This window comes from Lepidothrix coronata, unplaced genomic scaffold (genome assembly GCF_001604755.1).
Source record: "Lepidothrix coronata isolate B3197 unplaced genomic scaffold, Lepidothrix_coronata-1.0 Scaffold77, whole genome shotgun sequence".
Lineage (NCBI taxonomy): Eukaryota > Metazoa > Chordata > Aves > Passeriformes > Pipridae > Lepidothrix > Lepidothrix coronata.
This window is the reverse complement of record NW_016690257.1, coordinates 265,717-292,699: the sequence shown is the minus strand read 5'-3', so window position 1 is coordinate 292,699 and position 26,983 is coordinate 265,717. Positions and strand designations below refer to the sequence as shown.

Sequence of the window (26,983 nt, the reverse complement as noted above, 5' to 3'; positions counted from 1 at the left end):
AGACTTCTTCCAATCAACACACTGTAAACACTCAATTTTAACACAGACGTGTTTAACACACACAAAACCAAGGATGCTGCTCCATTATGATCAAACAGGGTCAGAGCTGTAAGAGCTCTTGTGGCTTTTACAGAACAAGGGGTTGTTTTGTGTGATCGTAGTCGGCTGACAACTGAAGCACAGAAATTACAACATATTGCCAGTGTCCCACAAACAGAAGAGAAAATTAAAGGCCTGCACATGATGCACAAACGCCTCCACACTGGTGCTACAGCTGGATACAGCAAAGCACCAGGGAGGTGATGCAGAACTCTGTCTCACTGTCCCCAGTGCCTCAAAAAGAGCTACGTGTTGGTGAGTCTTTATTGGGGGTGTAAGATGTTATTGCTTTATATATTTTTTTCTGGCAGGATTTACAGGCATTCCCAGCAGGAGCTTTGCTCAGCAGCAGCCTGAACACGGCCTGCTTGCCGTATCCTGCATTCTTTTTCCATTCCAGCTGGGTTTCTGCGTCCCTTTTGTGTTCAGGGCTGGTGTCCTAATTATCCACCCAAGGTCCAAGACATCACCTGCTGGTTTCTGAATTACCCAGAGCTTCCCTTTCTCTCTCTTGGGACTTTTCTGTTATCAGCACAGTGAGAAAGGTTTCAAGGTTACTAAAAGGAGCAAGGCTCTGCTGTGACTTGGAACTCTTAATTGGAGTTAAGCCTGGCTAGGGTGGGGATTTGCAGATAAATCTGACTTCTTCTAGTTACACACAGAAAGGAAAGGCTGAAAAGTGTAGTAGCAGTATCACCAGGCCCTGAACAGAAACAGAGCTGAGAAACACTGAAGAAAAAATGAGGAAAGGCAGAGCCAGAGGAAGCATGTGAAGAGAAGGAAAACATCATCAAACTGGCAGCAGAGGAAGATGCTCTCACAGTTCTTCCCAGGGATCAGCAAGGAGACAGGGGGGTTGCTTGAGGAGGTGGAGAAGGGGAACAAAGAGACATGCCAAGGGGATGGGAAGAGAGTTTCCTGGGGATTACAGTCCTGTGGGCAAATCTGGAGCAAACAGAAGCCTTATTTTTTGAGTAGTTAACAGTTAGAACTCACACAAGCTGTACAAGAAGAGGGTAATGACAAGACCCCACTATCGCCCCAAAGAAAAAGAGATTGAGCCTATCTGAACACAAATAGGGTAAATTTTTGGGAAACACGTGCAGTTCCAACACTTGAAATGAGTGTCCATGCTCATTGTTGGCACAGCTGGTCAGGGGATTTCACAGCCAACTGTGAACATCATGAACTCCTCTCACAATATATGAAATGCATCTGAGAGGCACCGAGACTGAACAGGATTTAAAAACATGGTTTCAGATAAATATTAATAAACCAGGGAAGTTTTCCCCAGCAAAAATTGTTTTTCCTTTCCAATAGCCACTGCTGCAGGCAGGCTGCAGCACTGCTCCACTGCAGCATGCCACGGATTTTGCAGCTGCCACACAGACATGGACTCTGCACAGCAGGGATGTACTCAGCTCATTATTTCCAGGAAATCAGCTACTTGGTACAATACTGTGACGGTCCGAGAAGTGACATCACCCTCAGCCCCAGCACAGATTGAACTGCAGAGTAATTGCTCTTTTCCTGCTTGTAAACAAGTGTAAAAAATAGCTGCAGCACAGCTTTGCCTTCAGAATGGTTTATTTAAGTTGCTCTTAAATTCCATGTCCTCCTCCATTTCACTGCTGCTTTGCAGGCTGCTGTAAGAAACACTTCTGCAGCTCATACTGAAGAACAAAGTAAAGCCAACTAGGTCAACAGGAACATTATAATTCAGGCAAAACACTGAAAACAATTGCAAGAGACTTCTGCTGGGCAGGCTCCAAGCAGAGCAAACCCTTACCAAGCAGGGTGAAGGCATGCCTCGTTTTCTCAAAGTCATCAGCATCATCCACACCACTGATGGACGTGTCACCTCCTTGAGAAATGTAGAAAAAGTCTTCTGCACAGGCTAGGAAAGAAGGAAGAGGAGCAATACATCACCAAACAGTACTCATCCCCCGCAGCCACCCCCTGGAACATGGACTGGGATGCTCCCCAAAGGGCACCTGTCCCCTTCAAACCCCAGTTAATCAGAAATGGATGAAGTAGAACCTTGATAAGTGACTGTAACTACTTCTTGCAGTGATGAAACCTCTTCCCCATTCAAAGCAAGCTCAGTCAGGCCAGTGCTATGGTATATTTGGTATTTTAATAACCGCTCCATCACAGGGGTGAAGATTATTTCAGATACTGAGGTTACTGCTTTCGATAATTTTTCATCCTGTTTAACACACCCATGACTGACTGAGATCCTTTAACACCTTTCCCACATAAAGCCTTAAACCTTGGGAGCAGAGGGAGTGGAGAATGGCTTCCAGTGCCAGCATTACACCATGTAAACATCTGTGCTTTACCAAAGTTATTTCAGGACAACACCAATAAATCGTGAGGAGACAGAGAGGCATTTCAAATGCAAATACAACAAAAAGAGATCGCAGGGCTTATATCCACTTTAAAAAGCTGCACATGCAATCACTCCACCTTAAAACATATTTCCCAAGCATCATGAATGTAAAGAGAAAAAGCCTACTGTGTGTTCCACATCAGCCTACTGGTAACCTTTAAAACCACTGCAATCTGCAATTTTTGACTCAAATTGCCACCAGAAGCTCCCCATCCCTTCCCTGCCCTCCCGTAGGCTTTTGCATTAGCTGTACTTTCAAGCTGTAAAGAAAACATTTAAGTCTTTTTGACACAGAAAGCCCAGGGACACAGAGGTTTTGGTAATTCTCATTGATGGAGCATCAGGAATAAGGGGCAGAAAACGCTGATTGGGGTCAGGCAGACTATGTCCATCCTGGTCCCCCAGCACAACAGGAGCTCACCCAGCCCCTGATGGAGCACATCACATTAACAACTTGCTGTTTCTGCACATCTTGCACCTTGCAAGATGCACCCAGGGCTGGTGGTGGTTGATGGGACCGCAACACCAGCTTCCAATTTTAAACATCCACACTGAGATCTGTTTCTGCCTCAAGTCACCTCTGGTATAACTGACTCCAATCTTTACATTTCAATATATGTATAAATATTTTAACAACCACATAAACCCTTTGATTCACTGCAAACAACTAAAACACATTCCTGCTTTCCACCACTGCCGAGGCATCATAAAATTAGACACCACACCTCAAAAGACACTTGCACTGCACACTGACATTTTAAATCAAATATTTACCTTCTAGTTTCAGATTAAGCCTTTAGGATCACTCTGACTGAGCAACACTGGTTTGCTCTGCTGGGCTCACCTGTGTTTAGAGACTCTCTCTGTTTTTGAGCATTTTGCAACATACAAGAGAGTAAGGACAACTCTTTGTACGTGCAAGGGCCAAAGGAGAAGCAAAAGTTCTTAATTTTTATATGGAAAAATATACATCCTCCTCCATGTCTAATAAATGGTGGATTTTCGCAGCAAGATAGCCCTCGTTTTGTATAAGTCCTGGGGAGAAAAGGCTGACACGTAAGGTAAGTACACCTCACACAAGGAAACAAATTTGAGTTTCGACTAGTCATCTTCAAATACAGGCTAGTAAACCTGAGGCAAAGTTGGAAATTAAAAAAAAAAATCACTCAAGAGAAAGAAAAATAAGTGAATTGTGCACATCTGCACTCACAGAACACTGCCCAGCACTAGCTATTCCACAGGTCAAGGCAGAGCCTCCATCGGGCCAACCAGAGCAGCTCACGGCACCCACATGTCTGTCCCCACAGACTGTGTGAGCAGCCCCACATCTGCCGGCTACCAAAACATTTTGAAGAGTCATTTTTAAGCTATTGCAAGGTGATAGTGGAGGAAACACCAAGGACACACACCTTCAACTTCGGAAAGAATCACCTCCTTCTCCAGTTTTGCGTTTGACCTGGTGGATACCTGTGCACAAGCACCACTGAAAAGTGCAGCTGGAGACTGATGTGCATTGACAACACCAAATTTTGATTAAAAATGACCCAAGAAAGTTCCCTTGGGGGCTAGCTGCCCTGGCACCCACTGCCTCCTACACCACCAGCTGTTGCTATTGGATTGAGAAGTTGAGAGCCACAGTCACAACAGCACAAAGATGTTTTTGCATCTTGGATGATCCACCAGCAGAGCAGAGACCTCTCAGCCTACACTGTTACCAGTCACCACCAATAGAGATGATGCTTTTAGAGAGCTGTGATGGGTAAGACTGGTGTTTCCTCTGATGCACATGTTCCCAGGATGAGAGGGGTGGTTGCACAGCTGGAGCTCTCACACATCAGCTCATATCCCAGTCTGAGCTGAAAGCATTTGTGTCTGAATTTTAAGATGCCAGCAGACACAGCCATTACTCAGGGTATCTTTGCAAAAATGAAGCAAATAACCACATGGCAGCAACTCTTGAAAGTGCTCAAAGTGATGTGCTCCGTGTGGGCAATATGCCTACAGTGACACAAAAAGTCAGAAAGACAAGCCCAGAATTACCCAGAAACTGAAAACTCTCTCTTGGATCTGCCATTCCTCTGTAGCCAGGATGAAAACCTCTGCAAGCCTTTGTGTTGGGATCACAGCCTGCCTTGCTCACTATTTTAAATACTGAAAAAGCCTATTTTAAGCCTTGCTACTTTTTCTAAGCAATAGCAAATATCCAAGATAAAAGAATAACTAAAGTACATTTCTGCACCCCCTGCTGCAAGTGCAAACCCTCTGAATCAGGTGTTCTACAGAGGTTTCGCCGCAAATTCTGGGAAAAGAACTCTAACCCATTTCAGGAGTTAACCATTGAGAAAAATAACAATGAATTCAAAGCACACAACCGCTCCTGCCAAGGCTTTGGCCAGATCAACCCCTACTCACATCTTTATGCAACCTTGGTACAATATTAACACATGATCTCCCTGCATCAGCTGGCATCTACCAGGGCACATAGTTTCACTGCAGCTCTGCTGTAAATTTTTATAAAATCCTGGAATGGTTTGAGTTGGAAGGGACCTTAAAGATCATCCTGTTCCAACCGCTGCCACAGTCAGGACACTTTCCACTATCCCAGGTTGCTCCAAGCCTTGTCCACCCTGGCCTTGGACACATCCAGGGATCCAGGGGCAGCCACAGCTTCTCTGGGCAACCTGTGCCAGGGCCTCCCCACCCTCATCCTGGGTGCCACAACCCTGGTGATGGCACAAGCAAACCTGTGCACCACCGGGGAGAAGAAGCCCTTCAAGCTCATCTCCCTTCACCTCTTCCCACTGAACAGGCACATGTGACCTCACCAACGACCTGAATTTCTGACCTCACCACGTTGTCCTGTTGCCATCAGATCTAGTGCCAGTGCACAGGGAGGTTCCAGTACTTACTGAGTCCGAGATCTTTGAATTCCGGAAGGCTTGAGGAGGCACAGAGCTGATAGAAGATGTGGTAGTTGCGCTCATGCTCTGCCTGTGGGGAAAGTTCTGAGTTACCAGAGGCACAAAGAGGTTACAGTGGTGCTTCCACCCTCAGCCTGGTGCTCACTGAGCCCAGGGCTACACTGATCCCACTCCCTGCTTCCCACTCTTGGCACCCCCTCAGTGCCACCAGGACAGGGACATTTTCTTGCCACCAGAGAGAAAGGAGGTGCCAAGGCTTGCCCTGACCAACACACATTGCCCCTCCTGCAAAGAAAACAAATAGCTCTGTATTACCTTCCACATCTTATCCCTCTCTGGGATAACCCAGCTCCATTAGCCAGCAAGCACTGTGGTGCAAACCAATAGCAATATAAAAAAAAAGGTGGCCTATTCTCATGGCTTCCCAAAGTTGTAAATTTTTTAGGATTTTTGTATTTGATGCTTTTCTTTTTTCTTTTTTTTTTTGTGTTTAAGAAAAAAAGTTTTGCAGTTGCTTCTGAGCACAAACCAAGAAAGCTTGTCCTCAGCCATGTGCAAAAAACCCAAGGGATGTGTTGCAGCAGAGACATCAGCCTCCTCAGCCCTTCTCCTGCCTCCCCTCCATCTTCAAAACTGAAGACAGTTGCCTGCAATTTGCGCTCCCTAGCTCTTTAAAAGGCTCAGCAAAAACAAAGCACTTGCCCAGAGAAAAGTTTTCCATCCCTGCCCAGCAGCCACGCCAGCAGCAGTGATCCCTCCTCCAGGCTCCAGCCTCAGGCTCATAGAGGGAACAACTCAAGGCCAACTAATGAGTCTCCCAAGTACAAATTATCCCAGAATGAGGGTTATCATGTTGGGATCATGAAGAACAACTGCAAAAGATTGAGTCTGAAAGACACGTCTGGGAGCTGTGTCTACCAGGAAAGCGATGGATGAAAGGAAACGACCTCAGGTTGTGCAAGGAAGATTTAGATTGGATACTAGGAATGGTATTTTCACCAAAGAGGTTGTCCAGCCCTGGCATAGCTTCCTAGGGCAGTGTTGGAGTCCCCATCCCTGGAGGGATTTAAAAGCCATGTGGATGTGGCACCTGGGGACATGGGTCAGTGGTGGCCTTGGCAGTGCTGGGGTACAGTTGGACTCAATGATCTTAGGGGTCTTCTCCAACCTAAATGATTCTGTGATTCTACTTTTTGAAGAGATTCTTTTTAATTCATAGAAAAGTCCCAGAGCATTGAATTCCCAGAGTACAGCGCCCAAAAGGAAAAAAGAAGGAAAAAACCCTGCAGCTGCTCACCTGAAATACAACCCGAGATTTTTCCAACAGATATGTCCTCATGTTGGCACCAATGATGTGGTATCTTTTATCAAAACCAATCTCAATGTATTTCCCAAATCGACTGCTGTTGTCATTCCTTGTTGTTCTAGCATTTCCAATGGCCTGCATAAAAGTAAATCAAACATTAATTTTTAATTTAATTTTTGAAATGTTTTAAGCATTTAAATTTGTAATCAGTGTTATATAAACAGTCACAGGGGGATTTAAGGAAAACCCCTTCCCAGATGCAGAAGGCAGAGCAAGAACGTGACTTTGGGGAGGACTCTTCACTGAAAATGTGGTGTCTCCAGGATTTTTATAGAAGAAAAATGCATATGAACAGAAATGAGTGTCTGTACAGTAATTAAATCACCTACATCCCAACAGCCTTAACACTCCTGTTTTGTTTTACAGGATGCCCCCACCTTTGCCCATAGTCAACACTGGCAGCTTTCCTGGAGGAGTCATAAGCAATGAAGCCCTTCAAGAGGGAGGGAACAAGATGCAGTCCATTTTCAGATGTTCAGGCTCTGGCACATGGATTTGATGACATGACAGAGTCTCCCTGTGCCTCTCCAGTGCTCCAGGTAATGCTGCCACACACTGGGGCAGAAGGGAGAGGAGAGAATCCAGCCCAAAGTACAAACATCAGGGGTGCAGCACTGCAAACAGGGAAATCCATGAAGGAGCGACTCATGGTGATGGCAAGAGGGCCAGAGAAAGGCAACGTTCCCCTTCATGGATACAGCAGCTTACTTTTTACCAACATCCCCCTGTCCTGAGATGATGAGCTTCAAGCAAGCACAGAAAAAGCAATGGAAAGGAAGGGACACGTACAGGGAAGATCCCTCAGGACCCTCTAGAAGGCTGTCTGCCTTTCCCAGGCAATCCTTGCCGATCACCTTTACCTGCATGCAGCTCCTGGGGAACACAGCAAGCATGCACACTCACCAAGAATCACAGCACTACCTACAGCACCACCCAAAACTTTTGATCACAGGACCTGACGCCTCCAGTTGCACGTGATGGAAATCCCCAGGGATTGTACTCTGTGCAGTACAACCAACAAAGAGACTGTTGCACATGCAAAGCTGTCTGACCCCTCAGCTGCTCCACCCTTCCATCCAGGGCTGAGGGTTCCATGGCCTGATGGCCTCAGCATCACACCCAGAGCAAGCCCTGCCTGCTACCTGCCCTATCCATCCACCCACACAACTCCTCTTCTAGCTAAGGCACATTCTTCCCCCCAAGCCCATTTAACTTCAGGTTTTTCTGCAAACCCAGCAGGTTATTTTTATGGTTTTTTTCCTGCATAGGCAATGTTCTCATCAATTTCCAATAAAGACAGGCACGTTGCCTGGCCCCAGCACTTAGAAATTACAGCCAGAACAGAACACAGGCAAGAAAATTAGAGCAATAAAATTCTGGGGTCATATAAAAGAATAGCATGCACTATGAATTTTTTTCCCTGCATTGTTTTAGGTGTCCCCTGGTATTGCAGCAGGAGGCAGAGGAGATGGGTGAGGAAAGGAGTAAACCAGCTGCAGAAAAGCATCGTGTCCCCTGCCAGCTGTACACCTGTGTGGCTTTTCTTACTGATCACCTGCACCATCACTTCTTTCAACATTCCAGCTCACACCCCACTTCAGGCAGCACAGTGTTAGATCACACGTGCTGCCTCTCAGGCTTGGTTTTTATCCTGGATCAGCCACAACCTCCATGTCTGTGAGACAGTTTGGCCATCAGGCACCACTTTCAGTGGGAAGCCTCCCTGAAGGTTAAGCCAAGCCTAAGGTTAAGTGCAGGACAATGCTGTACTCCCTAGTTCCTGCCTTTAAAAAAAAAACAAAACACATGAGTCTGAAGTCCTCAGCTGACTTTGGAAAAGCCCAAATCTTGTCTTCATACTGACTTGGGTATTTTACAAATGCCTCCAAAATCTTGCACTCTGACTTCAAAATCTGTTTGGAAAACGGGACTTAAGCACCCAGACATCTATTTTCAGCAGCTGGCCACAGTGCAAGGAAAACAAAGCTGCTTTTTCCCTTTCATTTATATTTATAAAAGGAATTATTTTCCTTCAAAGAGGGGATTTCCCTATAATAGGACTTTTCCTTCCCCCATGTGATTGATAGCAACAGAAAATTAACAAAAAATAAAACCGTATTAAAGTATCTCAAATAGATTAATCCCTTTCTTTTCTATACCACGCCTACACAATTAAAGAAGATTAGGAGGTACCATGCAGTGACAAAAGGAGGAGGAAGATGGCAAAATACTAATGGTGCCAGCAGCACTGCTCAGGCTCCCCTCTCTGGAGCCCCATCAAAGCCCAGCTCCTGGAGCTGTGCTGGGGTTACACAGGCTCAGCTTTAAGACCATCAAATACAGGAGCAATCAGGGTGGGTTAAATTAAGACTGTCACTGTATTTCTGCGTTTTCAATCCAGCTCAAGGATGCTGTGACGCCGTAAATCAGATCTGGCTCACAACCCCCTACGGTTCTCACTGGTTTTGTGACTTCTGGAGTCACACAGTGACCACTGCAAGCAGGGCAAAGGAAATTGTGTAGATTTTACCTCCATAATTGGGTTCGATGCGAGGACTTTGGCCTCGATGTTAGTCTTGCTGGCAGAGCCCCCGACGGTGGTGAAGAAGCGCATGGCGTATTTGGCAGAGACCGTCTTCCCAGCGCCCGACTCCCCGCTCACAATGATGGACTGGTTCTTCTCATCCCTGTTGAGGCAGAGGAGTCAAACCTTTGTAAGTCAATCCATTTTCTTGTTCACTGTTTGCACCATGCAACAATCTTCCACCTTCACATGTGGTTGGTCCCTCACCTTGTTGCCACCTACGTTACGGACGCTGGATTTTCTCTGGGTTTACAAAAGCAACGGTGAATAACACACAACTGTGACACATCTCACCAAAAACACAAAGGACACTGGACATCTCCAGAGGCCTGCAGAGACAGTGGGAGATGAACCCCTGCATGAAGCACTGCTGCCTTCTTCACCCCTAAACCGAGTACCCCAGTGCTGGGAAAACCATTCCTTACACGCCACAATCCCAAACCTCTGCTGCTTGAAATCTGTCTGGAAAACTATTAACAGGCATTGGCTGAATATCAGCTTCTAATAGCATACATTTAAGTTTTCCCTCCAACGCCTTCACTCAAGAATTTGAGATTTTTGCCCAATAAAACATGAGCAATTCATTGTGAATCTTGCTCAAGTAGCCTTTAAAACACATACCCAAAAAGCTTCCTCTATGCTCAAAACATGTTAAAAATATTGAAGTTGCAAAATCTAGTACCCTACAATTAGGGCACAGAAGAAATAATTTGATTCCCTAAGCAATTACATGAATATCAATATTTTCCCACAGCTCCCAACATCTGTCTAAATCATTGACAACAATAATACAAACCATGTCTCTGACATCAGGCCCACAGCAGCTACTCATCTCTAAATCCTGTCAAGTTGTTAAGTCATTGATCTGAAGTGCAGGGGTACTTCTAGGACCAAGGGGTAACAAAAAGAGGATAAATAGTCTAAAAACAATCCATGGCAGACATCACTAAGTCAAGTCTGTTCAGCTCCTGAAGCTCTGGAGAACAGAAAAGTTTTTTAGAAGGACTAGCCCATTAACAGAAGGATCAAGCAGCCTGACACTCTCCAAGCACAGAACAAGTTTCCTTACAAAAAGATACAGGTGTCCCAGCTCCAGGATAAAAATATTCAAGCAAATACACACCAGAACTTTTGATCTGCACATATGAAAATGCTTTGCAGGGGTGGGAAGTGTTATCCTGGCACCGAGGGGCTGATGCAAACCCTTCTCCAGACACGATGGGAGCAGATGCCACTGTCCCATCCCTGGGCTGGTGCTGGGTAGTGGGAGCAGCTCTGCACCTCCAGGCTTCTGATGTCCTCAGAGCCAGGGCAAACCACCAGGTACCTCCAGGGCAAACCACCAGGTACCTCCAGGGCAAACCACCAGGTACCTCCAGGGCAAACCACCAGGTACCTCCAGGGCACAGGACATCGCATGGGGAAGCGGCGGGTGCATCATCTTATGTAGCTTTTGAGCCTTGCACAGAGCACAGACACCCAAATGCTTTCCTCTACTTTCAAAATCAATCCTTTACATCAAAAAACCCTGCACAAGTCATCATTAAACACCCAGCCTTTCCCAGCATGGGTGCACAGCATGGTAGCCACTAGATACATCCCAACAATTAATCAGTTTATTGTGCTTGAGCTGCAAGGCACAGAAAGGGCCAAGACAGTAATAGGAGCTCATTTTCAGAACTACATCCCTCTAGGCAAAGATTTGCTGGCTCCAGGACCAAGTAGCTCTGCTGCAGTGGGATTCACTCCCCAGGGTATTGTCAGGACACTGCAAACCCAGCACCTCTGCAACTTGGTCGTGGATTTTGGGAAGGAGAGAGTTTTCACTGCAGGATTTGCTGTAAGATCCCCAAATACCCAAGCCATTGGGTAATCTGTAAGAATGTAATTGGGTATGTTTTTAAATAAGATCAAATTAATCTTCCCAGACTCTGCCCGGCTTTCATGAATCACAGCTGAAAGCAGGCACAGAAAATCCTATATACAACTACAACAACCTTGCAGTTCTCTTGACATCAGGAAACACCATAAAAACACATTTCAATTTAAGATACTCAGTTCAAGTTTACACCAGCAGGAGATGAGAACAGAGGCTAAATGATTGCCATATACCACTTCTACACTTCCAACCGAAACACATCACACCATTACTGTCCTTCACTGTCAGGCACATACATCTTAATTCCTTCCAGGCTCAAGGCAATTGGTTTGAGAAAAAAACCTCAGCCAAATCTCATGTAACATTTTAGTGCAAACCACAACTTTGTGACACTTCCAGCAGGAGAAGAACGACAAGATGATTTCCAACTCTATATTTTTCAGAGCACCGATTCGTGAAGTGCATCTTAGTCCATCCTCTGGTCAGTTACACTGTTGTCCTGGACATGGACCGGCAGGAGGGCAAGAGGAACCACCAGCTTCTCTAGCTATCAGGGAGTTAATGCAGAAACAGAGGCTGGGAGTTGAGCAAAACCTCACCCAGGCACTCAACATACTGGAGCCGGTGTTCCCGGTGACTCATCCTGGGTGGGAACAGCCTGGTCTTGCTAAGTCATGGTGTCGTGCCCTCCCCAGGGCTTGGCAAAGCCACCACGACTCTCCCACAGCCAGTTGGAAGGATCCAGGCACGAGGCTGCCAATGCAGCAGTCTCACACCTTTGTCCTTCCACAGGTGTGCAATAAAACTCCTTTTGTAGCATGAGCCGTCAGACGCATGAACCCAACAGAGGAAAACCAGGGCCAACTCCATGGTGAGAAAGGAAAACTAAGCACCAAACCCAGAAGTACACTGGAAAACGTCCATAGCAGTGGTTCCTGGGACAGCTGATGGCAGTGATTTGGCATGGTTTATCTCTGGTTAAAGCAGATGACAAGTTTCACCTCTGCTTTTGCTATGGCCCAGCGGGGAAATAAGGGATGCTTACTCAGGGTTTGTTACAGGTTTGTAGGTCAGTGAATAGGTAAGCAAGTAAGCACTTTATTAACATGGTTTCCCCTTTATATAGGGGAGGAAAGGAACATTCTGGAACTGGAAGTGTGAACATGACATTTAGGGAAAGAGAAGGAGGGAACTCGCCTTAACAGGAAAAACAAGGAGGGGTTACATCTCTATAAGGGATAAAGGGAGAGGCATAGCCTTGTGTGGAACATCTGCACTGTGGCAGCTACACAACCAATCAGAACATGGGGGTAGAAGGAACAAACAACCTCGGGGGATTTCTATAGTAATACAGGGGTACAAAATAGAAAAGTGTAACAAACTATAACCCGCGCATTCATACAACAGTCCATTGTCTTTGATGAAAGTCCACTATGTTTAAAGGTCATCTTCTTCCTCCATGGATTCTTGTAATGCTTTCTTCCATCTCTGATACTGTTCTTTTTCGTGGTCATCAATTCTCACATGCTTTGATGATCTTCAATGAGGTGCCCTGTCAGTCTCTCCTCCCAGGTAACAAGTGAAAGGACAAGAGGAAACAACTTCAAGTTGTGCCAGGGAAGGTTTACAATAGGTATGAGGGAAAATTTCTTCAGGGAAAGGGCTGTCCAGCCCTGGCACAGGCTGCCCAGGGAAGTGGTGGAGTCCCCAGACCTGGAAGCATTAAATAAATATGTGGATATGGCAACTGAGGACATGGTTTAATGGTAGACATGGTGGTGGTACTGGGTTGAGGGCTGTACTCGATCTTAGAGGCTTTTTCCAGCCTTAATGATTCCATGATTCTATGATTCATGGACAACCACTCACTTAGCTCCCATGTTGGCCATCAGTAGGATGCAACGGAAAAAATTCACATCAGCTACAAGGAAGTGGCAGACAGAGGCTTTGTCATGGGCTGCAAGGGTGGATGAACAGATTATCCTTCATCAGAGGTGAGGGAGAAGCAGGAGAAAGAGGTGACAACCAAAATCCCTGGAACTCTGCAAATGCACAGCTGGTGCAGCCTAGAGCCACACTTGCCTGAAAGTTACTTGAGAATTATTGTTTCTTATCCTTCTCTCCGTGACAGGTACAGCCCTGGCAGCACATTTCAAAAAGCATTTCCCTACCACTCTTCTCCTTAATCCTGAAGATGAAAACTCCACCGTTCTTCAGGGAGTGGGTCTCCAGTTGAATGAAGCCAAAATCTCAAAATCTCATTACTTGGCATGCACACAGCACCGCTACGACATAATATTTGGTAACCTACTTTTTTCTGTTTACCATTAAGATTCACATCAAGACTTCTTGATACCAAATCTGACCTCTCTCATAACTTCCCCCTATCAGCTAATGGATTTCGCCGGGATGCAGAAGGCAGAGACCAACCCAGGTGGGAGCCCAGCCAAGGAGCAACCCAGATCCACAGTCCCCGTGGGGTCCAGATCCCATCAAAAAATGACTTTAAGTGGCATTCTGAGTGGTTATTCCTCCTTCTGCCTTATCTCTTTCTAAAAGAACCATCATTCTCCAAAAGACCCTGAACACAGTGATAAAACCATGGCCAACACCATTTGCTCCTATTGCAGCCACTCTGACAGGACACATTTTCCCAGAGTTTCCCATTAGTTTGCCCTAATGGCTGATGTGCTGCAACGTGCAAATGGCCCAGGTGGGCTCTCCATGGCACAAAAAACTTCCGGATTATATTAATAACATAAAATAAAAAGAAAGATGCTTTTTAGCAGGCCACTCCATCTCCTGCATTTGCAGTAATGTGTCTCTTCCGTTGTTTTGTTGGGTTTTTTTGTTGGATATAATGCATGTTCAGACACTTCTTTTCCAACTTCAGAATAAAAGCCTTCAGGAACAAAGGCTACAGAGACTTTCCCTTCTTCAGTGTAAAAGTTAACCAACTGCTGGTGCCAGCAGGGAAAAATCAATGAACCTCGCAGAGCAGTTGGTAGCAAACAGGATGCTCAGAGAGAAGAAATGGTTAAAACCAGGCGGGGGGTTGTTTGTATCCAGCATGGAATAAAACATACTGAAATGTTTGACCACCTTGCAGGCACAGTGTGCAACACAGCTGCTTGAAATACAGTCAATTTTAGCAGCACCAGCACGGAAGAAAATTTTTATGGGAAAAAAGCCTGAATAAAGTGAAATGTTAAGGGTGAATCTCTGCTGCAGCATGGCAATACTGTCACATCTCCTGCGGGGGGCTACTCAGGGATTGCCTTTGGGATTAGGCTTCAACGATGGCCAAAGATGCTGTTCCCACCACACACCACAGCTGCAGCTCAAAACTAGGTATGAGGCACTTAAAGATGGAACTCCACGACGACCTTCACCCCCACAGGTCTCCAGTACTTTCATTTCTTCACTTACAGCAGCTTTACAAGTTCATTCGAAGCCTGGAAAACTAACACCAGGATCTGTGCAACAGCCTCCATCCATCAGAGATGCAAACAAAACCACCAGGGAGCAGAATTCCAAGCAGAACAAAATCCAGAATTGCTTCTTCAAAGCAAGAGGAAACAGCACCTCCAAAGGTGCTATGGAGGTGAGTAACACAGTCAATTTTGCAGACATTTTAGGAGCATAACACATCAGGACTCTAACCCACACACAGAGTAAGAGATGGGTGAGGTGCCCAGCCCAGCAAAACTAAGTAGAGAGTCACCAGTGTTTTTACAATACATGAGAAATTTCATGGAATCACAGAATTGCCAGGGCTGGGAGTAACCTTTAAAGGTCACAGGCCTTCCAGTATCCCAGGTTGCTCCAAGGCCTGCCCAGCCTGGCCTTGGACACTTCCAGGGATGATTTCTGTAGTGGGAGCAAAACCAGTTGCACTAAAAGCACAGCTCTTCCAGGAGGGAAAAATATCTGATGCAAATGACAGCAGAGCCAGACCCTGTGAACAATTGTCAGGGGTCACTCCAGCTTTAATCCCAGATCTGACACTAATTCTCCACGTCGTGGAACGAGTCAGTAAGTCTCTCCACCATGGAAATCATATTTAACCTACTTCTTTCAGGATGCTGGGAGGATTAGTGCTCATAAAGCAATCTGAAGATTAAAAATCCTTTAAGTACTGCAGTTTGAACTGAGCCTGACCATAACAAGAACACCCGTAAAGCCCAGACACACAACAGTCTCTAATACACTTCTCTACGCATTGTGTTGTTACTGATATAAAAAAATGCAATAATTTAATTACCACTAGACTGCATCCCTCAAGTGCATCCCTCACTGCATCCCAAAAGTGATGAAAAACCGAGATGGTCTAACTTTGCCTTCAAATTAATAAACAAAAGCTGCACACTGTGAAGGTAAAACTCAGAGTGTTGCAGCATTGTAACACAGAGAAAAGCCATCTCTGAAATTTCCAAGCCAGGAATTGTTCCCATTTCAGTAGGATAACTGGAATTCGGAGCAGCATCACTGTCAAGAGTGGCAGCAACTTGTTTTACTTGTTTGCTTTAATTTGGGTTTTTAGAGTACCACGCTTGGTATTGTCAGTCAAAGCAAATAAAAACCCACTACTTTGGGGTAGTTAGACTTTTCCCTCAGAGAAACCCAAGAAGATGTTATTCAGCATCCAGTCGAACAAGAGTGTCTAAGGACATGTTTTCTGTTTGCATTATCAAACATCAGCTGCAAATGCACATTTTATGCTGCAGCTGCTGGAGCCAGCAGCACCATAAGGACAGATTTTTGAGTGTTTTATATTCATTTGAGTCTTTTTTTACACTGTATCTTTCATAAACAGCATGGATTACCCTATACAACCTTTATTTGTCCTTTCTTTATGTAGATAATTTTTTAAATATAGACAACTTCTTTTTTATAGAGATAACTTTTCATATAGTGGCTTATACTGATGGGGGAAAATAATACTGTTTTCACCAATAACCTACACCCACGTGGGCCACATCAGAGCTTCAAAATTCATTTTGGCCACAGAACTGCTGCAGCCCTTCCCCATCCTGGTACCATTACAACTGTAAGGATAACATTACACTGGAACGCAGAGAAATCAGAGAAAGAAAACAGCAATATCCCACCTCAGCAAGGCCTAAGCCTGGTGTAACATCACTCATCTGCTGCAGGTGTCCCTGGGGGATGTTAAATCATGCAAGGTCTTACTCAAGAAGGTGTATCAGGGATAATGTATCCCCCAGGGTCCGTCCTGAGCAGCTTTGGAGCAGATTTGCTCACACACAGCCCCCTTGGGTTTTAGCAAAAAGCCAGAGAGAAAACATGGACTTGAATTTCTCAGTTGCTGGGGAAAAGCCTAAAAGTACCAGTCTGGCCCTGGATGGGAAAGGATGAGCACAAAGCACGATGCTCAAGGAGCAGGTACGGTGCAAATCAACCTCATCCTCTGCAGTGGTCACCATCAGCTCTGCTGTGCAGTGCTACTCCCTCTGTGCAACGCTGTTTAACACACATCAATGTGACGTTTCCAGCGCAGAGATCAAACACCCCGGTGCAAATTAAGATGTCTTTGCAGAGGTCAGAGCCCTTTCATGCGACGCCCCAGCAGACCAGTCCCCCCTCCTGCGGGAGCCGCGGGAGTCCCGCCGGTCCCGGCTCATTAAGGTACTTTCTCCCCCCCAGTTCTTTGTGCAGCCGGCTGGAAATGCTCCTGCAACAGCAAAGAAAATCCCAAGAGCTCCAAGTTTCTGCAAGATGCTGAGCTGTCTCCAGTCTTCCCACCAATTCCTGGGGGCAGGCGGGATGACCTTCTCCCAGGATTTATGCTTTGCACACCGCGTCGGGGAAGAACACAAGCTCCTCGGCCACATGGAAACGGGGTCGGCAGCTCTTTTGTGCGCTGTCTCTAGGGAGAGCGAAACACACACCTGGCCGGTTTTCTCACCTCTCTGGCACCCCGATGCTCTTTTCTGAGCTGGGATCGAACCACAGAGAACCCCTGGCTCTGACCCAACAGCCTGCAAGCCGCTGGCCCCTGTGGAGCACTGCAGAGGGAGGAGGTTTGGTACAGCACCATCCCAAAAATAACCACACAGGGGCAAGAATCATGTGGGATGCTACCCCAGCAGATCAGCTCTGGGGACGCCAGGAGAGCAAGTCAGTTTTCTTCCACCCCACGGCAGCCCCAGAAAGATGGTCCTTCTGATGGACTTCATCGCCTCCACCATCATCAGCCACCCACTCATGGCTGGAGAAATCCTACACTGCCACCTGATTAATTAAATCGGGAAAGAGTGGGAAAACTCCGGAAAGAGATTTTTTCAGAAACCGGTTGGCTTTTGGGTGTGTGCTCTGGGTTCTCCATCCTGAGGCCTCCAGAACTGAGGATGTGGGATGGCAAGCAGTGATGGGAGGTGGGCGAGGCCAATCACAAGTCTTTGAGCTCTGACGTAATTATGATGCTCATAAACACTGTTTTGAATGTTTAATTGTACTTGGTGTTACAGACTTCTCACCTCAGAGCTCCAACAGTTCTCCTGCATCACAGCAGCGATTACACATTTGATGTAGGTTATTATCACTCCTTCCCAGATGGTGGTATTTCACACACAATCATTACTCTCACTCAGGCACTGACCTTTCTCTACCTTAAGCTCTCTCATGCCAGTTCTGTCCCATTTATGAGTATTTATGATCTCTCTGTAAGGGATGTTTCATTCATTATTAAGTCTGCTAGCAAGTAGCACAGTTCTCATTCTGAACTGTCAAAAAGAAAAAAAAAAAAAGAAAAAATAGAATAAAAATTAAAATTAAATAAAAATTAAAATAGGATAAAATAAAATTAAATTAATATAAAATAAAATTAAAATAAAATAAAATAAAAATTAAATAATATACAATAAAGATAAAAAAAATAAAATAAAATAAATTAAATAAAATAAAATAAAAGGATGGACTAAATAGTTGGTTACTTATCCTCAGAGTATCTCTCTGTCCTCTCCCATAACTAGGCAAGAAAGACCAGAGGGTCACTCCTCCAATCTTTTGGAAACATCTAGAGTCCCTCCCAGCTTCATTTTTTTTTCCTGTATATCACCTCTGGAGAAGAAAAGCAAACCCTGAGGTGTAACACCAGCACCAGCATGTTTATGGCAACACTCTTCCAAAACCTTCTCCCCTCATCCCTATCCCACTTTTAAACCTAAACAGAAGAGAAATCCCTCAGTTTTACTCACTCCTAAATTCAAGGCTATACATTGTTTTTTGCTCTGATCCCTTTCTTAGACCAAAGCTTCAGTTTTGAGATGGTACCTGCTACAAGGCCCTGCTAAGCTGCAGCACAGCTCAGCCCCACAGCTCCCTGAAAACCCCCAACATAGTCTCATTCATCAGGAGACCTAAACCCTTTCCTGCTTTTAATATAACGCAGGATTCAGCTTTATTTATTGTGCCAGTCTGATTCCTCTTGCATCTCTGTCGGGGGTTAATCTCTCTTTTAACTCCTATCTGCTCTCTCATTGTACAGCTTTAAATCCTCCTGTAAAGCTTGAAATTTGAAGTGCTATCAAAGGACATCCCCCACCGTGCCCACATCCCTCCCTGGGTCTGTTTGCTTATGTGCAGGGTGGATGCTGCAATTCCTGCTCTTTTCCAGCTCCAGCATTGCACCCCACAGCAGGAAAGAGAGCAATTGTCACCACACACACAGCCGCACTGGCACCTGTATCTCTGCAAGACACAGATACTTTGTCTGTTGCTGCAGGCAAGCAGTGATTCTTACACTTCGACATGTGCTTTTGACAGTGCAATGCAAAGCCTGGGTACACTAACTTCCAATAAAAATGGAAAGCCACTACTAAACAGAGTAACCTGTCTGCAGTCCAAGTGTTTGGGCAGTTAGTGCCAGAAACAGCATGTGGGCAGTGGGGCTGAACAGGGGAGACATTCTATTTCCATATAACTTCTAATTTAGGAATCACACAGTAGATACTGACCCTGATTTGAACTGCAGAGACAGGGGATTAATTATCTGGTACCCAGAGAGCTGCAGTTTAGACCAGATATGCAGAAGCTGAACTCACTCATCAAATCACTCCTGAATTATTTTTTTTTATTTGTTCTGTAAGAACTATCAACAACACTACACCATGAGGGGATCCTCACACTGAGAGGGAGGAAGATCCAGTCTAACCAACAGGTTACAAAAACACTTGCTTTCCCACTGACGTTGCAAGGGTCAGGTAAGCTCTGCAGAGCCCTTTCACACTCCTGGAAAAACATTAAAATATTCTACATTTCCAGTTTAGCAGAGTTATACGTGAATCAAATCAAGATATTTGTGCCTGGCCACATGAAACAGCTCTGCAGACACCATGCATCTGTGAAAGCATCAGCCTGATGGATGCACAAGGGAATAAAGGCCATGGCACTTCACCCAGTCCATGCTCTTAGGAGGCTTTCACAACTCCTTAAGTACCTCAGGTCTTTCCCAGGGTAAGACCTGAACACTGAAATTATTTTGTGTTATTATCTGTCACAGGCTGCTGCCACGTCACACCTGTTAGGAGGTCGACAAACGTGAGGTAATGTTCCTATTACCACAAGATCCAGATGTGCTAATGGGAAAACACACAGAATATACAGCAAGGGGGTTACAATACCTTCAATATTTGATTTATGATTTGAGCAAAGATCACCTTTACTATCTGCTCCCTGCTTTTGAAAGACGTTTGACAACCTTTGGAGGGCCCATTCTTCTGCTCCATTGCCCACAGCAGTGCTATTCATACCACATACCTCTCTCACCTGGTGCTGTTCAATTCTGTATTTTATTAAGTAAAATGCATGATTTTTATTTAAAAACAAACAAACAAAAATCACACATTCAAAAAAAGAAAAAAAAACCAACCACAAACCCCAAAGCGTTTTGAAACCTTACTTGGACTAGCAGCTCCCAACCAGTGCCCAGAGTGAAGCCAGGTAGGACAAAATGAAGGGACAGGGGCCAAAGAGAGCAAAGCACACAAATATATTCACTGCTGAAGCACACTGCAGTGATTTTCCTAATAGACTCAGCTCAGCATCAGGAGACAACACAGTGACCACACCAACAACTCGAGCTGGCTGAGAAAAGCTGGGAAGAAGAAAAACGGAGCTGCAGACACAAAGGGGAATATCTAACTAAACATCTAACTAAAGCTCCCAAAGGCTGGGAAGGGGAAGCTCGTGTTGCACTGTCACCATCGAAACTCTGGTCACCTCCATGGAGCTGGAAATAACTGATGGTACATTTTCATGGAGAGGGACACAGGTCAGGGTAAGAATAATGGAATCTTTAAGGTTGGAATAGAGCTCCAGGGTCATCAAGTCCAACCTGTGACTGATCCTCACCTTGTCACCCAGCCCAGAGCACTGAGTGCCACATCCAGTCACTCCTTGAACACCTCCAGGGATGGGGACTCCACTACCTCCCTGAGCAGCCTATTTCAACATTTAACAACCCTTTTCACTAAGAAATTCCTCCTGATGTCCAACCTAAAACTCTCCTGGCACAGCTTGAGGCCGTTTCCTCTCCTCCTGTCCCTTGATCCCTGGCAGCAGAGCCTGACCCTGCCCTGGCTCACCCCTCCTGTCAGGGAGTTGCAGAGCCAGAAGGTCCCCCCTGAGCCTCCTTTTCTCCAGGTTGAGCCCCCCCAGCTCCCTCAGCTGCTCCTGGTGCTCCAGACCCTTCCCAGCTCCGTTCCCTTCCCTGCACACGCTCCAGCCCCTCAAGGTCTTTCCTGAATTGAGGGGCCCAGAACTGGACAAAGGACTTGAGGTGTGGCCTCACCAGTGCCCAGCACAGAGAAGTGTGTAACAACCCTTGCCCATGTGTGGAAAGCTGCTGGTCAGGCTGACTTCAGACGAAAGGGAAAGTTTCAAAGGGAATTTTTGCTTCTGCCCAGAACACTGACACACAAGGAAACCAGAGCTGCCACCAGGATTTGGGCACACAAGGGATCTTTTGTTCCTCTGTGAGAAAAGCAAGAACCAATCAGCCAAGGCACCAGTGGCTGCGCTGCCTCTCCCTGTGACCATGGCAGAGCTTTCAGTCTGCTTTCAGGATTGCAAACACCCCTGGCACCCCCGAAGGTGTAAAAGGCAGCAACACCCACTGCACCTCACCAGGACAGAGATCGTGACCAGGGGAGGAGGTGGCTGCGTTGCCCTGCAGGTAATGTGTGACCCAAAGCACCCACTGCTCTGAACCCACAGCCTCAGCTATTAAAAATCACAAAATGATCCCTCCCTCCACCCTCCCAACGCTTGACTCCACCACCTCCAGTAGCAGACTTGCTGCAAATTAACTCAGTGCTGTGTATTTTGCTTAAAACAACATTCTTTCAGTGAACTGAGTGCATTTAGTCTCACGCTGGGTACGCGGGGAGTTTCTAAAGAGCTGGTCAGTGCAAAAATTAGAGGCTGTCACATATGAATTTTAATCACTTGCCTTTCTTTTTGTTTAAGCTGTTTTACATGCAGGTGCTACAAAGCAACTCTCTACAAAACATCCTCTTCGGGGAAAAGCTCATATTTAAAGGGGAGTTTTAACACGTGCTGAAATAACTGTAAGTGCTCAGATGCTTTGTGAACTGCTTAGACTCAAAAAAGGGATCAGATGTTGCTGTACACTCTCTGCAGCCCCTTTATCTAGCTCACCCACGTCTTTTTTTCCCCTCTTTTTTTTTTTTCCTTTTAAATTGGCATTTTCTGATGACAGGACAAAACCAAACACGGGATCCAGCAGAGTCTCCAGTCCCATCTCATGGACACTATTGGCTTGAGGCAGGGGAGAAGGCACAGGACCACTTCACTAACACTTGTGCACCACCAGTATCTTAAGCTCTGCCCTGGCACCCTGTCTCTAAATGGCCATGGTATACTAGAAGCTCAGAGAACTAAAAATCTAATGACCTCAATTTTTCTCATTTTTCAGAGAGTCTTAGATTTTGTGCCCTTTTCTCTTGCCATCTACTCAATCCCATTCAATCACCTCCACTGTCCCTTTCCAGTGTGTTCTGGGCCACTAATGAAGCTAAAATATTCAGAAGAATCCAGAAGACTGTTCTTCTGCTCTCAATCACATTGCAAGTTTGACCTTCTGAGATGGAGAGTTTGAATTTTATTCTGGGCTATAGGATGACCAGATATAATCCAATTGTTTAAAAGCTCAGACACTGCAAAGGAAGTGAGGTTTTTGCACCAGTTCAGGTTTAACATGCTCACAAACCTCCACCCTGATGGCTGAGCTGCCCAAACACCCATGGCCCACCTCACGTGTACCCCAATTGCCTAAAGCTGAGCTGCAGGCAGAAGGCATCCCACAGAGTCAGTATTTCAGTTTAAAAAAAGGCAAAAAGAAGTCCTGTTCAATGCCCTTCATCCATCACTCATGAGCCGTGCCATCCACACACCCTGTTCAAGCAGCTCCACCCCTCTCCCTGGAGCACTGCAGAGGGAAAAGCTCGGATCAAACTGTGGAAAACACAACTTCCACCCAGAAGCTTTCAGACTTAAAGTACAGTGTGCTACATTTTAAGGCACATTTCAAATAAACAGGTAGATTCCTGTAATCCACATCCCAATCTCCTCTCAGCCCCGTTTGAAACACTCTTTTGTACCCAAACCCGCAATTACCATAATAACAGCCCAAAACAGCAAGCACTAGAGGAGCATTGAACAGTGAGCATCTTATTTAAGAGCTTTGAAGGTGGTTATTTTCCTGTCCCCTTGAAAACAGAGCAGTCTTAACCACCCAGAGGCAGCAGTTATCAATTATGAGTTGCTTGTCAAAAGTAGCTTTATTCTGACAAGAAGGAAAGCAGAGTCAAGCATCTTTGGCTAGAGCTTACTGTTAGCCCACTGCCTGCAAAAATACACAAACTTCAGTTTCAGAAGAGCCTTATATTTTAGACACCTGCCCAGGAAAATCCATGGGTCCTGTCCACATTGGTCAGCAAAGCTCTGATATCTTCTAAAAAAACCCGTGCAGCTTGCTGCTCATCCTGGACTCGCACAAGGACAAAATTCTAAGCCTTCCTCTTCCTTTAGACAGCTTCCCAAATTCCTGAACTCTTCTCTAAGCAGATCTGCCCAAAGCACAAGCACTCACGGGAGTGAACTGCACTCAGTTTGGACACAATCCCTCTGATCTCCACTCATGGCAGTGCTCCTCCAGATGCATTTCTGGATTGAACTCTGGCACACCATTGATTAGAAATGCATCCTAACTCACCACTAAAGCCCAGAAAACAGGTTGCAACCCTTGGAAAGTGGTTCAGTGCTTACTCTTGCTATTAAAAGCCGGGGCTGTACGAAAATCTCAGCTAATCCACAAGCAAACATAAACACACTGTGAGAGTCCTGACAACCATAATAAAATGATCCCTGGTGCAACAACTTTCAGCTGCCTCCCAAATTCTCTTTTAGATCGTGACTTATCTGCTAAGAACAAAATCCTACATCTGTCTTCAGCAACACAACAAACACAGAAACAAATGAAGTAGAACTCCCACCACATCCATCTGGTGAAGACACTGCTTTGAAAGATCCATAAATACCTCCAAATATCTGCCAGTCACCTCCTGACTCAAAATCACGACGTCTCCATAAAAACAACTAACATTAGCTCCTGGGTTTAGCTGGATTATCTCACCAAATTATCTGAAATGTGGTTTCCTCCAAGCTATTAAACATGACATTTGCAGAGTGGTTTGAACTTGATCCAGGAAGCTCACCCAAGCAGCAGCAGGAGAAGGATCCCTATCAGAATCACGGCTGCACCAAATCCCTGAGTTCCCGAGGACCACAGGGATCCCCATGAGCCCAGCAGCCTTGGAAAGCAACGACGGGGTCCAGCCAGCAAGCAGAATTCCACAGCTTCCCTTTCCCTGCATAATTCCCACGTTTAATTGCATCTTTTCCCACTCTGAGCACCCACTCACCTGGCCATCTGCTTGTAGGCTTCCTCGGCCACTGCGAAGATATGGGGATCCATGTCCCCCATGTTTTGGCCACTGTATGCATAGATGGCATCTTCTTCATAGATTGGCAGCTCCTCGTATGGGTTGATGGCCACAAGCACGATACCTTAGAACAGATAAATAGGCAGGTACATCACAAACCAAGCAGGGAGTTAATATTTCAGGCTTTTCAGGGTGTGCATTAGTTGTTTTGATCTTTTTTTTTTTTAAATATGATGCTTGAAGGGGAAAAAAAAGATGAGAATTGAATGGGGGAGGATTCCTGATTCTTATCTCAGCATCTCCTTTTAAAGGCTGTGCTTTCATAGCAAGGCAATAAGCTCCCATACAGCTGCACAGGAGGCCTACAAAACTAGTGATAAGAGCAAAAATTTATAATAACTTACATTGTGTGAAGCCAGGCTTTGCAGAAGGAGTGAGGAAAGCTAAATAGAGCCTGAGCGATCACTTCAGAAAAGCAACCAAAGCTCTGCTAGACCCAAACAAACATGCTGGGGGTTCCCCTGGCTTAAATCTCAAGTGAAAGCTCACAACAAAGAATGCACCCGAAATCAAACTGATACACATAAATCACAGGAAAGGAATGCCAGAGCCTGCATTAAAGCTTTAATGTCTGCCTCCTCTCCAGCTCTAGGAACGCCGTGCCTGCCCAGAAGAGGCAGTGAGCCTTGGAATTAATGAGAGGCAGAGCCACCCGTGGTGTTCCCCGTGTGCTCGAGGGAGCTGCCCTGCATGTAAGCGCTGACAAAGTTCCACCTCTGAAGCACCTTCAGGTTCTGCAGGTTTAAACTGCTACTGTGAGGGGCTCTGGGGAGCAGGTGGCTGGTGGGAGTGGGCCCCAGCCAGTTCAGGGCTTGGGCACCCTGAAATTACAGCAGAGGATGGGAACCCTCAGCTGGCAGCGAACACCAGGAGACGTGACTTCACCCGCCGTGGGAGGCAAAGGTCAGCGACATCACCTGCCTCTGCAGGACATTAACCCAGCTGCTTCACCTCCCTGTGCCCTCCTCCTGCCTGTTTGCTTCCTGGTTCTGTTGGGGGCGTGCCCCAATTTCCCTTAGTCACCAAAAAACACCACGCAAGCCAAGCTGAAGGGCTGTTGTTACCCCAGATAAGCACTTTTCCACCCTTCTCAACCACTTTATAACCAGAGCACGGGGTACTTTGTACCCACGCAGAGCTAAACCTACACTTGCTAAGCCCAAACCCCTTTATCTTCATTAACGTGATGCTGTGCTCAAGGTTATCATAAACCTTCACGAGAAGCTGCACAAATGAAATCTCACTGATTTTGGATGGGAGCAGGTTTGCAGCTGACTGAAGGCACAAGTGCAGCTGCAAAAGGCTGCAAGTTATGCCAGCAGTCCCACATCACACATCATTAAACACTGGGAGGAAAGTCACCACTACAACAGCCACAGAGGCTACATATTTCAAGGGAACTATTTTAAAAAGTCACCTCCTCCTGCCAAGCATTTCCTCAACAACCCTAAACTGAAACACTTCATCACAGCTGTACACACCAGGCCTTGCCCTGCCATGCAAGTGGTCCCATGGATTTTGCTGAAATCCTGCAACTCATCACAGGACAAGGGGGAACAGCTTCAAACTGACACAGAGCAGGGTTAGATGGGATTTTGGGAAGGAATTGCTGTCTGTGAAGGTGGTGAGGCCCTGGCACAGGTTTCCCAGAGAAGCTGTGGCTGCCCCTGGATCCCTGCAAGTGTCCAAGGCCAGGTTGGATGGGGCTTGGAGCAACCTGTTCTAGTGGAAGGTGTCCCTGCCCCATGGCAGGGGGTTGGAACGAGAGGAGCTTTGAGGTCCCTTCCAGCCCAAACCATCCTGGGATTTTATGAACTGCCTTCTTTCTTTTTTTTTGGATTCTTTTAAGTTGCAATTTGTTGCTATTTATTCACGGGTAACTGCAGTCCTGAATAGCTTTGGCAAGCCACCCGCCCCAAAAAGGACAAACCCAAGTTCACACCTGCCCTCCTTCCACCTTGAATTCAAGGCTTATATGACTCCCAAAGTCATTAAGAAAAGGAAGGAAATAAGAACACAAGAAGGTTTTTTGCAGTCTTTCAGGTGGAAAACCCACTATGAACATTTCTCAGTTGGATCACTCTTTCTGGCATGCTGCTGTTCTTTGGTGATTTGCTATATCCTACTTTTTCCCTGGGGGGGTTGCCAAGCACACAAAAAGTTGGCCTCAAACTCATCTGACAAGATGTTCCCACCAAGAGTTAGAGGAAACACCAGCTGCTGTGGAACTGGATCAGCTGGACCATGAGCTCAGGAAGTTCACAGTGCACCATCCCTCAAAAACCACCTGTGGTTTTACAAACTAAAGCCTGCTGGCACACACTTGTGTCTTCCACCCACCCCAAAATCACAGTCCCCAGACCTTCCTCGTGCTGCAGCCTCTGGCTTGTGATCTCAAGGGGTTTCTCTGTGGACCCACAGCTTTCCAGGAGCTGAACCTGTGGCCTGGACACTCACCGCAGTATGTGTAGACAAAGTTGCTCTCCAGGAACCTGACTTTGAGGTTGTGCAGGACTGCAGGCTCGTGCAGGTAGCTGAGGGCTGTCAGGTCATTCTCTCTGACCAGGATATCTGGGTTGCATAGGAGAGGCAGCTCATTTCCTTGGAGGTCAAGACGATATTCGTAGAGCTGAAGAGAAACACATGAGGAACATGAGAACACAACAAACAACAGCTCCTTTAATATCTAATAA

General features: G+C 46.0%; 1 protein-coding gene across 1 annotated transcript in view; it reads right to left on the bottom strand.

The window, feature by feature from the left end:
• The window catches only part of MYO5B (myosin VB), a 142,504-nt gene that overhangs the window by 83,753 nt on the left and 31,768 nt on the right, over positions 1-26,983 (bottom strand). The window contains exons 3-8 of the mRNA XM_017819736.1: positions 26,748-26,919; positions 24,210-24,354; positions 9,309-9,465; positions 6,710-6,853; positions 5,401-5,482; positions 1,889-1,996 (exon numbers count right to left, since the gene is read on the bottom strand). Of these exons, the coding sequence (XP_017675225.1) occupies positions 1,889-1,996; positions 5,401-5,482; positions 6,710-6,853; positions 9,309-9,465; positions 24,210-24,354; positions 26,748-26,919 (808 nt within the window). The remainder of the gene's footprint in view (positions 1-1,888; positions 1,997-5,400; positions 5,483-6,709; positions 6,854-9,308; positions 9,466-24,209; positions 24,355-26,747; positions 26,920-26,983) is intronic.